General features: G+C 36.9%; 1 protein-coding gene across 1 annotated transcript; it reads left to right on the plus strand.

The window, feature by feature from the left end:
* The first annotated feature begins 13,575 nt into the window (after window positions 1-13,575).
* LOC144323167 (olfactory receptor 6C2-like) lies at window positions 13,576-14,522 on the plus strand. Its single transcript, XM_077913243.1, is given in 2 exon segments — window positions 13,576-13,866; window positions 13,869-14,522. Coding segments are annotated over 2 exon segments (945 nt in total).
* Window positions 14,523-15,386: the final 864 nt, after the last annotated feature.

Raw genomic sequence — 15,386 nt, forward strand, 5'->3', positions numbered from 1 at the left:
AAGAAGGTGGCATCCAATTATAATGGAAATTTAACTTTTTCTAAGGATAAAGTCACGAAAAAGTTGAAGTGAATAAATATGTATTCCATTTCTGACAATGCTGAGCTAAGTGGTTCATATCAAACTATCTATTCAAAGTTTTTAAAAATATTTTAAAAATGTTTTAAAGTACAGTTAAATACTTTTCAATTAGGACATGTGCTGATACTAGAATTCAACAATAAGAAAATGTACAACTCAAACACTGGAGAGGGATTTGAACAGAGACTTCAAAAATGAAACACCAATGGCATAGAAGCACATAAAAAGATGTTCAAGATCATATATCATAAAGCATCAATGAGGCACTGCTTAAAACCTATTAAAAATGTTAAAATCCCAAACACTGACCACATCAAATGCTGGCAAGGATGTGTATCAACAGAAAAATCTCATTTATTGCAAAACTGTACAGCCAGTTTGGAAAAGAGCTTGGTAATTTCTTAGACAGCAAAACATACTCTTGCTCATACAGTCCAGCAATTTTACTCCTTAGTATTTATGCAAATGATTAGAAACTTACATTCATACAAAACTCCACATACTCATGTTTATAGCAGCTTTAATCATAATTGCTGAAACGTAGAAGCAACTAAGACATCTTTCAGTACATGAATGGGTAAAATGTGGTACATCTAGACAATGGAATATTTATTACCCCTAAAAAGAAATGAGCTATCATGAAGAAACCTTAAAACCATATTACTAAGTGAAAGAGGACAATCTGAAAAGGCTACATGCTATATGATTCTAACTATGTAACATTCTGGAAAAGGCCAACTATGGAGATAGCAAAAAAATCAGAGGTTACCAGGGGCTAGGAGGGAGGGAGGAAGCAATGAATTGGTGGATCATAGGGGATTTTTATGCCAGAGAATACGTCAATACGACAGTGCTGCATACATCATCATACGTTTGTCAGTACTCATAGAATGTACTGCACAAATATGAACTCTGGATTTCAGCTGCTTAAAAAAAGATAATAATATCCCCTCAACTAAGCATATGTAACTTTGAACAATTCTTTTTTTAAACCAACATGTTTTCTTACAAGGGACACATCTGAAATATGTGCAGAAATTTCAAGTAAAAGCATAGAAAACATGCAGAAAACATATACTGGGAAAAGAAAGCTTGTATAACTATGTTAATAATAATAAAAGCACATATCTTTCAAGATAAAAAAATCACTAAAGATAAAGATTTCATAATGACAAAATTTACACAGTTCAAAAAATTGTAAATTCAAATGTCTTTAATAGCAGAGATTTCAAAACACAGAAAAATCATTAGAACTTTCAAGAGAAATAGATAAATCCACAGTGAATATTCTAATAAACTATTCTCAGTAACTGATAGAGAAAATAGATAAGAATAAATATGTAAAAACTATAAAATATATCTTTAAGGACAAAACACTTGGCAAGTTTAATATGCAAATTAGAACTAATTGATACATGTAAAATACTACATCCAACTACTCCAGAATTGGTATTTTTTAAAAAAGATTTTATTTATTTATTCATCTCTCTCTCTCTCTCTCTCTCTCTCTCATACACACACACACACACACACACACACACACACACACACACACGGAGGCAGACACAGGCAGAGGGAGAAGCAGGCTCCATGCAGGGAACCCGACGCAGGACTCGATCCTGGGTCTCCAGGATCAGGCCCTGGGCTGAAGGTGGCGCTAAACCGCTGAGCCACCCGGGCTGCCCCAGAATTGGTATTTTATATAAGTCGTTGTAGGATATTTACTGAGACTACCCATATATTGAGCCTTGAAACAGCTATTAAAAATTAAAAAGGAGTGAAATAATCCACAGTAGAAGTTCTGATCAGATGTTAATAAAGAAGAAAAAACCATGGAAAATCACCATATATTTGAAAATTATGAAATAGCATCTCAATATGACATTGGGCAAAAAATAAATCACAACAAATATTAGAATGCACATTTTATATGTCATACAAAATATAAAGTAACAAATTTGTGCAGTAAGTATAAAGTGGTGAATAGCAGCATATTTAGATCCAAGTGCATTAGAAAAAAAATGATCAGAGCTTAAAATCAACGTTAAACATTAATCCAAAGAAGTAAAAAAGGCATGACATTATACCTAACTAAATTAGAAAAAAAGAAAGTAATAAATATTAAAGCAGAATATTATAAAAATAGAGAAGAAACAAATAGAGTATGAGCAAAACCTTTTGTTAAAACCTGTAATGCCCAAAGAGGAATGTCTACATGGACTAATGAGATCATTAAATTTCTCTCAAGGGTGGGGCACCTAGGTGGCTCAGTGGTTGAACATCTGGCTTCAGCTCAGGGCACGATTCCAGGGTCCTGGGATCGAGTTCTGCATCAGGCTCCCTGTGGGGAGGCTGCTTCTTTCTCTGCCTATGTCTCTACCTTTCTCTGTGTTTCTCATGAATAAATAAATAAATAAAATAAAATAAAAATCTCTCTCAAAGGTGACTAAAAGAAAAGCAAGGAATTCTTTGGGGTAAATCCCCAGCAGTGCAATTGCTGGGTCTTAGGGCACGTCTATTTTTAACTCTTTGAGGAACCTCCACACAGTTTTCCAGAGTGGCTGCACCAGTTCACAAAGATACAGATGCAATGAAACGCCGGGACACCTGCACCCCCAATGTTTCTTTTTCTATTTTTTTAAAAGATTTATTCATTCAGAGAGAGCGAAGAGAGAGGCAGAGACACAGGCAGAGGGAGAAGCAGGCTCCACGCAGGAAGCCCGATGTGGGACTCGATCCTGGGTCTCCAGGATCACACCCGAGGCTGCAGGCGGCGCTAAACCGCTGCGCCACCGGGGCTGCCCCAGCCCAATGTTTCTAGCAGCAATGTCCACAATAGCCAAACTGTGGAAGGAGCCTCGGTGTCCATCGAAAGATGAATGGATAAAGAAGATGTGGTTTATGTATACAATGGAATATTCCTCAGCCATTAGAAACGACCAATACCCACCATTTGCTTCAACGTGGATGGAACTGGAGGGTATTATGCTGAGTGAAGTAAGTCAATCAGAGAAGGAAAAACATTATATGTTCTCATTCATTTGGGGAATATAAATAATAGTGAAAGGGAATAGAAGGGAAGGGAGAAGAAATGGGTAAGAAATGTCAGAAAGGGAGACAGAACATGAAGACTGCTAACTCTGGGAAACGAACTAGGGGTGGTGGAAGGGGAGGAGGGCGGGGGGTGGGGGTGACTGGGTGACGGACACTGAGGGGGGCACTTGACGGGATGAGCACTGGGTGTTATTCTGTATGTTGGCAAATTGAACACCAATAAAAAATAAATTTATTATTAAAAAAGTAAGGAAATCAATCATAATAGGAAATAGAGTGCACATAACTACACATAACATAAGCATACATTAAAATAATTATAATTTTTGCCAGTAAACTTATAAGTAGTTTTGAAATCTCTACAAAATAATACACCAAAAAATATAAATTCTGAATACCTATATATTGATTACAAACTTTGAATCTCCAAAGAAAATTATCTCATAAAACTTCCAGAATATAACAATATTTGGTAAATATTTGAGAAATTTATACTGGTTCTCCACAGACATTTCCAGGTCATAGCCAAAGGAGATTTCATTTATTCATGAGAAATACAAAGAGAGAGGCAGAGACATAGGCAGATGGAGAAGCAGGTTCCATGCAGGGACCCCGATCGGAACTCGATCCCAGGACCCCAGGATCATGATGTGACGCTCAACCGCTGAGCCACCCAGGCGTCCCAAAGCCATAATCTTGATACGATACTTGATGATGATATTCTAAGGGGCTCTCAATGGCTGAACTCACAATAAAATCCACAGAAAAAGGAGCTTGTTCATGCAGTGTATTCTGGTCAGCTTCCCCGGACCAAAAGAAGAACGAAGAGAACAAGTAGAAACTAAATGGCCCTTAAATTCCTCTATCAGGGATGAAGAAGGATGTGATCAGAGATGGACAAACAGGAGGTTTCAAAGGTACAGGTAATGTTCTGTTCCCTAACCTAGCTTGTGGATACCTCTACAATGATACATTATTTTGTACGCATGGTAGAGTTTTTTAAAATAAGTTTTATTTATTTATTTTTTTTATAAATTTATTTTTTATTGGTGTTCAATTTGCCAACATACAGAATAACACCCAGTGCTCATTCCGTCAAGTTCCCCCCTCAGTGCCCATCACCCAGTCACCCCCACCCTCCGCCCTCCTCCCCTTCCACCACCCCTAGTTTGTTTCCCAGAGTTAGGAGTCTTTATGTTCTGTCTCCCTTTCTGATATTTCCCACTCATTTTTTCTCCTTTCCCCTTTATTCCTTTTCACTATTTTTTATATTCCCCAAATAAATGAGACCATATAATGTTTGTCCTCCTCCGATTGATTTATTTAAAAGCTGTGCAATAATGCAAGTGTATGGCATTGCAAATCCAATTGGTGAATCCATGGAAAAATCATTATAATTTACTCATAATATATGTTTGAAAAATCTAAGAGAATCATCTGGGAAAAAGTGACTGACCTGTTATAAGATATATTTAAGATCAAGGCCTTTCTAAATGCAAAAGTATTAGTTATATTACATATACCAGCCTACTACATACAGTAGTAAAAAACAGGTAAGAGGATGGAAGGAAAATTTTAAAATATCTAGGACTAAAACTTTCTGAAGTTGTACAATATTACTTGCTTGATAGCATTCATTCTTCTTTTTTCAAATCCAACATATGAAGTCATAGTTTTCATACATCTTAAATTCATTGTTTATCCTCTTTCTATTCTCCAGACCAAAAATTTGAATACTTACCAGCATGAAAGAACCTGCTTCAGGACACCTGGGTGGCTCAGTCCATTAAGTGTCTGACTTTGGCTCAGGTCATGATCTCAGGTCCAGGGATGGAATCAGGCTTCCTGCTCAGCAGGGGATCTGCTTCCCCCTCTTCCTCTGCCCCTTTCATCCCACCTCCATCCAACTCCCACCTCCCTCGTAGGAGGGATAAAATCTCTCTTTCTCAATAAGTAAATAAAATCTTAAAAAAGGAACCTATTCCTATAATATATTGCCTCCCACAACATAAATCCTAATAATAAATAAAACTTTATTGTGTGAAAAATATTAAAATGAAGAATAATTGTAAAAACAAATACTTGCCTCAATTAAAATATAAAATGAAAATTAGGAAAAGACATAGAAGTGATGCTGGTATAATTAAAAGTAATAAAAAGTAGAGATTAGCTTTATTTATTCAAGCATTTTGCACAAAGGGCATTTTCTCCCACCTTTACTGTAGGAGTTTTCATTCTTAATCATGACAAATGTTTTAATCATGAGCCCTAATCTACCATCATCGAATCATAACTCCCAAAGCAATTAATATGCAACCATACAAGGTCTTTCCAGATTTCTAAGCAGTCATCTCATCTCCAAGCTACTGTAATTCCTATTTCCCCTTTATAATTGATCAAAAGCAACATTTCTTAACCAGTTCTTCAAACCTTAGTTTATGTCTTAAAATATTTTCACATGGGTTCCTCTTAACACATATTTTGAATTCTCAGGGGCAGATATTTCACAACAGAAATTTTAGAGCCATGCTTCCAATTAAGTGAAATATTTTTGAGTCATCCATGAACTTAACAAGCATTGTCTGTAGGCAGGATAAAAATATGTTTGCCATATATGTTTTTTTCCTGTTTGCCAAATGTAGGTAAATGCTCCTACAATTAAAAAAAATAAATTCAGGGGTGCCTGGGTGGCTCAGTGGTTGACTGCCTTCGGCTCATGGTATAATCCCAGGGTCCTGGGATCAAATCCCACATCAGGTTGTTGTGGGGAGCCTGATTCTCCCTCTGCCTATCTCTCTTCCTCTCTGTGTGTCTCTCATGAATAAATAAATAAAAAGGTTAAAATAAATAAATAAATAAATAAATAAATAAATAAATTTGTTCTTCAATGTTATTGAACATAGTAATTTTTTCAATACATATTAGACATTTTACAAACAAAATTATATCATGGGGGGTTAGATAAGGCAAAATATTTTTTTTTATTGGTGTTCAATTTACTAACATACAGAATAACCCCCAGTGCCCGTCACCCATTCACTCCCACCCCCCGCCCTCCTCCCCTTCCAACACCCCTAGTTCGTTTCCCAGAGTTAGCAGTCTTTACGTTCTGTCTCTCTTTCTGATATTTCCCACACATTTCTTCCCCCTTCCCTTATATTCCCTTTCACTATTATTTATATTCCCCAAATGAATGAGAACATATAATGTTTGTCCTTCTCCGACTGGCTTACTTCACTCAGCATAATACCCTCCAGTTCCATCCACGTTGAAGCAAAATATTTTGATTATTAAAGTCTCATATACCCATATCTTTAGAAAGTGTAGTAGAAGATTGGGTTAAGCTTGCACAATTTTTCTCATTAGTACGAAGGGTACCTGATCTCTGATGTTGTTGTTCTTATTGTCTCAAAGGAGAACATCCCTGCAGCTATTTTAGTTGCTTTGCCAAAGTTCACTAAGCAAAATATTCCTTGGTGACACTAGAACTCAGGTCTCTAAGGATCCTTTATGTTATTCATAAACATGATCTCAGGGCATCTCCAGAAGATAGAGCAAAGAACCATAAATATCATTATTTTTGGAGTAGAAAAGCCAATCCCTAGCTGAGAACAATCAGAGATGACTTCCAAAACCCTGAGGAAATTTGCTTATTCTCTTTCCTTACGTTAAGTTTTCTTCCCTTCCTGGCCGAGACCAAAGGAAAATAAGGAAAATGCTTCCAATGTTTAAAATAAGAGTCTCCAATGACAGTTTTTATATGATATGAAAACAGAAAACTCAAAGAACTCAAGACCCTTCAGAAAATGCCTGGAGAGTGACTATGAGTTGATAATCCCATTGGACCTGGGCTGAGGCACATCTTCTCTGCACAACACAGTGAAACACAGGAAGAGCTGCCAGCTGAAGCCACCAGTAATTACCCAGAGTAAGTACTGCAGGTAGACATAAGAGTTACTTTCTCCTATAGGAGATAAGAGAAAGAAACATTTGCTGGCATTTCTTCTGTAATATGGTTACTTAAGCTTGTTTCAACTTTTTAAAAAAAATTTATTTATGATAGTCACACACACACACACACACACACAGAGAGAGAGAGAGAGAGAGAGAGAGAGAGAGGCAGAGACACAGACAGAGGGAGAAGCAGGCTCCATGCACCAGGATCCTGATGTAGGATTCAATCCCGGGTCTCCAGGATCGCGCCCTGGGCCAAAGGCAGGTGCTAAACCACTGCGCCACCCAGGGATCCCTTGATTCAACTTTTAATGTGGAAAATTGTAGTAGACATGTTGTGAACTATTCAATAGCCCTTTGTAAGACTTAAGGTCATATAGTCAGAGCTATATTTTTGCATCCATAATTAGTCACCCATGTAGCGTAATTTCAAGAACATACAGAAATATACCTTCCAATCCTTGGAATTTGTACCCCAAAAGAATATTACATTGCTTAAAATGTCCACATTTTCTAATTTGTAAATATTCTCTTACAATGAATAATTTTAAAAGAATTAATTTAATCCTTCCCAAACATCTGTTAATTCAACAAAAATATTCCCTTAATATCTAATTCCTCAATAACAATAATTGGAGTAATTGGATGACTGGAGGAGAGAGAGGCCATTTTTATTGTTCATGGAGCACAATTTGTTCTCTAGATAATGACTTGTATGACACTGTTCAAGATAACAAAGTGAAAAGAATATTTCACAAGTGCAACTTTTGCCTGCTGTTCATCCAGAGAGGAAGGATGGAAAAGGAGATGAGAGCAGGAAGTCAATTTTTAGTTACTTTGTAGTTTGTTCTGCTTCTTGCCCTTTTTGTAGCCCTGAAGTAGTCGGAGATCATCAATTCTTAGATAAACCAAAATCAAAGGACAAGGCAAAGAATAAGCCATAGTAAATTATTAGCACACTGTTTTATTTGCACAAAAGAGAAACTGTTAATAAATTGATTTTCTAACACAAGCAAAAATAGAATTTGCCCCTGGGTGGCTCAGAGATTGGACAACTGCCTTTGGCTCAGGGTGTAATCCTGGGGTCCTGGGATCGAGTTCCACATCAGGCTCCCTATGGGGAGCCTGCTTCTCCCTCTGTCTGTCTCTGCCTCTCTCTGTGTCTTTAAATTATTTTTTTTTAAAGAAAGAAAAATCTCAGGAAGTTTGAGAACAAAGAACCCTGCTTTTCTTTCCTTGTATAAGGTATTACCTTGATTGGTATGAGCGGCTCACAAAGAAATCTCTCTCTAGGAGTGGAAGGGTCATCCGTTATTTGGATATTTCAGAATTCCTTTTTGAGGTTGACTGATTCCAAACTCATGAGATTTCCATTACCCAAAGAATCTCATATATGCTCACATATACTAGGGGTGATAGAGTAACTAGTATACATCCAACTCCCAATTCATAATCACCACAAAAGAGAGCAATTTACTGTTACTATATTATTATATTCTATATCTTGGAAGTGTTAATGCAAATAAAGAGTTGAACATTGTGCTACTGATGTGTGACTGATTGATGGAAAAGGAGATAGAGAAAGGAGTACTGACAAGGCAACGAAAAGTTGAATGAAAGAGTTTTTAGAGGCCCTATGGCAGTTTCAAGGCACAGAAATGGGAGGATACCATTTCCCCTTACAAAAAGTTGGTTTATTGGTTTGTCTCTATGCTTAGGCATTTGTTTCTCTAAAAATTAGTTCTACATAGCACAAAAAAACTGGACAGCTTAATGAATTTCTAATATGTGTATTAAAAATGGGTGAAATTCATACTGAATATTAAAATACACTTCATTTATTGATTGCATGATATAAAAGGGTCATTAAGAGATAAATAGGTTTTTGGGTGTAGAAAGGGAAGTAGATTATTTAAATGAAGAAATAGGTTCTATCTTGAGTACACTCACCGGAGTTAGGGCAATTCGAATCATCCTGATGTTGCAGTGTAAGCCTGTTAATTATCATTATTGCCTAAAATTTTCTCTCCTTTAAAAAATAATAAAATGCAAATGGAGTTAAATTATACATAAGGTACATTAAATCATTCATCTAAAATTATGAATGCATGCTATGTGTCAGACTCAGTTTCTGCAATAACAAGGTATATAGCAGAGAAAGAACAAATTCCTTGTGCGTAGAGTTCATTTGTTAGTGACCTAAGTGATCCAATGACTATTCTTGAACTCCTGGAATATCTCCATCTATAGTACCTATGTGAATTGTTACTGATTTCAATTAAAACTATACAAAGTGATTCTTGAATGAATAACATCAATACTTCTTATCAGACGACGAGGGTTGAGACTAGAGATTGAGATGGGGAAGCTAAAGAAACCGTGCCACACTCTAGTTTCTTTTTAGGAGAGGAATGAATCTTCAAAAACAGTGTAAGTGATTTCAGCTTTAAAAAAGAAAGCATAAAGGGCTAGTTTCCAAGATCTATGAAGAACTTAACTTATTAAACTCAACACCAAAGAAACAAACAATCCAATCATGAAATGGGCAAAAGACATGAACAGAAATCTCACAGAAGAAGACATAGACATGGCCAACATGCACATGAGAAAATTATCTGCATCACTTGCCATCAGGGAAATACAAATCAAAACCACAATGAGATACCACCTCACACCAGTGAGAATGGGGAAATTTAACAAGGCAGGAAACCACAAATGTTGTAGAGGATGCGGAGAAACGGGGACACTCTAACTCTGTTGGTGGGAATGTGAACTGGTGAAGCCACTCTGAAAAACTGTGTGGAGGTTCCTCAAAGAGTTAAAAATAGACCTGCCCTACGACCCAGCAATTGCACTGCTGGGGATTTACCCCAAAGATGCAGATGGAATGAAACACCGGGACACCTGCCCCGCGATGTTTCTAGCAGCAATGTCCACAATAGCCAAACTGTGGAAGGAGCCTTGGTGTCCATCGAAAGATGAATGGATAAAGAAGCTGTGGTCTATGTATACAATGGATTATTACTCAGCCATTAGAAACGACAAATACCCACCATTTGCTTCAACGTGGATGGAACTGGAGGGAATTATGCTGAGTGAAATAAGTCAATCGGAGAAGGACAACCATTATATGTTCTCATTCATTTGGGGAATATAAATAATAGTGAAAGGGAATAGAAGGGAGGGAGAAGAAATGGGTGGGAAATATCAGAAAGGGAGACAGAGGGATCCCTGGGTGGCGCAGCGGTTTGGCGCCTGCCTTTGGCCCAGGGCGCGATCCTGGAGACCCAGGATCGAATCCCACATCGGGCTCCCCGTGCATGGAGTCTGCTTCTCCCTCTGCCTGTGTCTCTGCCTCTCTCTCTCTGTGACTATCATAAATAAATAAATAAATAAAAAAGAGAGAAAAAAAAAAAGAAAGGGAGACAGAACATGACGACTCCTAACTCTGGGAAATGAACTAGGGGTGGTGGAAGGGGAGGAGGGCGGGGGGTGGGGGTGAATGGGTGACGGGCACTGAGGGGGTACTTGACAGGATGAGCACTGGGTGTTATTCTGTATTTTGTCAAATTGAACACCAATAAAAAATAAATTCATTATTTAAAAAAATACCGAAAACAAACAAAAAACCCAGAACAAAAAAAGCAATAAACCCAAAAAAACCAAAAACAAACAAAAACCACCAAAAACCAAAAAAGGAAAAGAAAAACACAAAAAAACCCAGAACTGTAGTCTCTAAGAAATATTGAATGGGGAGCAAATTCTGGACAATGGAAAAAAAACTAAATACCCAACAAGGAAGAGGTGCAGGAGATAGATTACTAGAAACAAATCCACAAGGAATCAATAACAACAGATGGAGAATTAAAATATTAAAGTAGAAACTAGCTCGGAAGCTAAAAAAAGAAGTCTGGAAAAGGATTTACAGTTTAGAATTTGGATTTTTACGTAGGAGTGTACTTAAAATGACGGTGCAATATGAAACAGATATAAAAAATAAGAGTGCTGAACCACCTGACCAGAATAGGCATTAAAGAATATAGATTTGTCTCAGTACATAGACCACACCTTTTTTGTTTTTGTTTTATTTTTAATTTTTGTTTTTGTTTTTAATTTTAATTTTGTTTTGTTTTAATATATGCTTTAACTTGCCAGCATATAATACAACACCCAGTGTTCATCTCATCATGTGTCCTCATGAATGCCCATCACTAAGTTACCATATGCCCCCACCCACCTGCCCCTCTGCAACCCTTTGTTTGTTTCCCAGAGTTAGGAGTTTCTCATGGTTGTCTTATTGTCTAATTTTTCACCACTCAGGTTTTTGTTTCTTTAGTTCGCATTTACATAACAACCTACTTGTGCCAGATGTAATGGAATAAAGGATATATAAAAACATAACCTCTATTTTGGAGAAGTTTATAGGAACTTAGAGGAAAAATATAAGTATACGGAAGCATACAATGTGGTCTAGAGAGTAAGCAGCAGCTGTTTATAAATAACACGGTATCATAATCTCACGTACTCTGGGAAGATGAATGAAGATTTCCCTGGAAGACTCATACCTAAGGAGAATTCTGAAGCACCAATTGCCATTAGTCAAAGATTAGCCCTTGCAGAGAAGACAACATGTGAAAAATATGAGGAATTTAAGCCCTCAATGTTTGTGGAACTTAAGTTATGAGAAAGAAAGCTAAGGAATTTGTAAGAGATGAGGTGAGCAAATAAGGAAGGCCCTGTCCATGAAGAGCCTTGCAGGCCACAAAAAAGAGACTAATCTTTATCAATAAATAGCAAACACAGGATGCCTGGGTGGCTTAGCGGTTTAGCACCTGCCTTTGGCCCCAGGTGTGATCCTGGGGTCCCGGGGTTTAGTCCCACATTGGGCTTCCTGCATGAAGCCTGCTTCTCCCACTGCCTCTCTCTCTCTCCCTCCCTCTCTCTCTCTCTCTCTCTCAAATAAATAAATAAATAAATAAATAAATAAATAAATAAATAAATAAAATCTTTAAAAAATAAATAGTGAACACTAGAAGAGAAGATGGCTTGGAGAAGGACCATGATTTCATTTTGAGCTCTTAGTGTATGAAGTGTCTGTGGAACATCTAACTGATGATATAAACTTAGCAATTTTTTTTATTTGGAAAAGTTCCAGACTTTGGAATTCATCATATAAATGGCAATGAAATCAATTGCACCAAGTGAAATCTTCTTGGAGAGCATGGAGTAAGAAGAAGAACAAGGAGAAAACAAGAAAAGAGAGGTTTCAGGACAAAATATTGGGGAATAGCAATGCTTCATAGGTTAATAGAGGATGAGGAGGCCATAGGACACTAAAAAGAGATAGAATCTGGAATAGAATCAGGATTATGGTATGGAATCCATTTGAAGGGGCTATCAGGCAAAATAACTACAAAAAATATGCCAATGGCTTCAACAGTAAAAACGTTCTTATGGGTGTTAGAGCAGTAGGAGGTTGGACATGAAAATAGGGTTGCAGAGCCCTAAGACCTAAACTAAGTAGGGGTAGGATGAGAAGGTGGAAATAGTAGTATCTTTTCAAAGGAATAAAAAATGTAATCAAAGATGCATAGCCTGTGGGTCACCTTGGTTGAGCATCCACCTCTTGGTTTCAGCTCAGATCTTGATCTCAGGATTGTAAGATCAAGCCCACATGGGGCTCTGTGCTAGGCATGAAATCTGCTTCAGATTCTCTGCCTCTCCCTTAGGCTCTCCCCACAGTTTCTCAAAAAACTAGATACACAGCTCCTGGAAGACTATTTATTGATATTAAACACAGATTTCATTTCAGGGCTTTTGAGAGAAATGGAGCCACAGACAACTAAAAAGTCAGGTGTATGCATATGAAAATATTCCTTTTTTCACACAATAGATAAAATAATTGCATATCGAACTATCCTTAAGAATAAGGAGTACAAGCAGATAATAATAAAGAGACAAGGGGGAAATCTCAGAATCCAGTGCTGTGCTTTGTTATCGTTGTTTGTTTGTATTCCAGGTAAAATGCATCTTAACCTGAAAACAATCCTCTGAAAATAACAACTGAAGAGAAGTCATGTTCTTTGTCATCTGGATATGACATATATCCAAGGTTTGTCTTGGATAAAGAACATTTAAATACACATTAAGTAACATCATTTTTTTGCTCTTATTTGTAAATCCAATCCATGTAATGAATTACAAACAATTAACATGTACATTTGTAAATTTTCAGGGGGAAAGAATGATCTGAGAAAATGTTGGATTGTTTTACATTAACATGAATCCTAAATATTTGCTCATATATGGAATATTCAAGAAGGCTAGTTGGAATAGTGGTGATATGGATTATGATGTGAAATGAGAAAATAGACTGATTTGCTTGGTTTTTGTATTCAGTGTTTTGCTACAGAATTTTAATACTGATCTTCCCACAAAAATCTCTTTTATTTTCTTAGGCTGATGGTTAGATTTCAAAAGTCAGTGATGAGAAACTATACAGCAATAACAACTTTTATCCTGCTGGGTCTGACAGACGACCCACAACTGCAAATCCTGCTCTTTATCTTTATATTTCTCACCTACATCTTGAGCGTAACAGGAAACCTGACTATTATCACCCTCACACTGGTGAACTCCCATCTTAAAACTCCTATGTACTTTTTTCTGAGAAATTTCTCCTTAGAAGTGTCATTCACCACTGTCTGCATTCCTAGATTCCTGTATAGTATATCAACAGGGGACAATACTATTACCTACAATGCTTGTGCAAGTCAAATATTTTTTTTGTTATTCTCTTTGGATCAACTGAATTTTTTCTCCTGGCCGCCATGTCCTATGATCGCTATGTTGCTATCTGTAAACCACTTCATTACATGACCATCATGAGCAATAGGGTGTGTAGCTTATTAGTCTTCTGCTGTTGGGTGTCTGGCTTGATGATCATTCTCCCACCCCCTAGCTTGTGCCTCCAGCTGGAATTTTGTGACTCCAATGCCATTGATCATTTTAGCTGTGATGCAGCTCCCCTCCTGAAGATCTCATGTTCAGATACATGGATGATAGAACAAATGGTTATCCTTGTGGCTGTATTTGCACTCATTATCACCTTAGTGTGTGTATTTCTGTCCTACACATACATCATCAGGACCATTCTGAGATTCCCCTCTGTCCAACAAAGAAAAAAGGCCTTTTCCACCTGCTCATCCCACATGATTGTAGTTTCCATCACCTATGGAAGCTGCATCTTCATCTATATCAAGCCATCAGCAAAAGAAGGGATAGCCATAAATAAAGGTGTTTCGGTGCTCACTACTTCTGTTGCACCCTTGTTGAATCCCTTCATTTACACCTTAAGAAATAAGCAAGTGAAACAAGCTTTTAATGACTTCATAAAGAAGATGAAATTTCACTCAATGAAACTGAAGTTTTAATAAATCAGTGTAAAATGAAAGAAGAAGTTCCTCTAAACATTTAACAACAGCTTCTAACTTGTTTCATTGCTTTGCTTATAACTTGATCATATTAACCCTCTCAAAGACATTTAATAATACATCCTAATCTCATCTTAATTGAACTCCTTTTTCTTTCAAACCAAATTCATACATGATGTTTTCTTTCACTGTAAAACTATAACGTATAAACTATAATTGAACTTATCGCCACTTCTGACCTAATCCTTTCTTCAGTGTTCTGGGGAAGGAAGGAAAGTAATAATATTAAAACTATATAAGTGCTATAGAAGACACATTACATAGTAATAAAACCAGTTTCTTTCCCTAACCAAAGTCATCAAAATTAATGGCATAGTCGAAGACCCAAATACAATATAGAAAACAGCGAGAGCAAAGATGCATTAAAATAAATTAAACCAAATAGGGCATTCTAGGGCAGTCAAAATAATGAAAACAACAAATTGAAACAGAGATATCAATGGGAGTTTGGGAATAATCAGAATTGAAGAGATGGAAACAGCTTCACAAACGCTGATTAGATGTATTACTTATATTTATGACAGAATTTCACTTAAAAGGCATACATTTAATTTAAGACAAATGTAAACAGGGGCACCTGGGTGGTTTAGTGGGTTAAGTGTCCAAATCTTGGTTTTGGCTCAGGTCATGATCTCATGGTCATGAGATCAAGCCCATCAATGAGCTCCATGCTCAGTAGGGATTCTGCTGGTTGATTCTCTCCCTCTGCCCCTCCCTGCACTCACTCATGAGTACTTTCTCTAAGTAAATAAACCTTCTAAAATAAATAATTAATTAAAAACTAAACATTATGTCACTTATTAT

Source organism: Canis aureus, chromosome 11 (genome assembly GCF_053574225.1).
Source record: "Canis aureus isolate CA01 chromosome 11, VMU_Caureus_v.1.0, whole genome shotgun sequence".
NCBI classification, from domain to species: domain Eukaryota; kingdom Metazoa; phylum Chordata; class Mammalia; order Carnivora; family Canidae; genus Canis; species Canis aureus.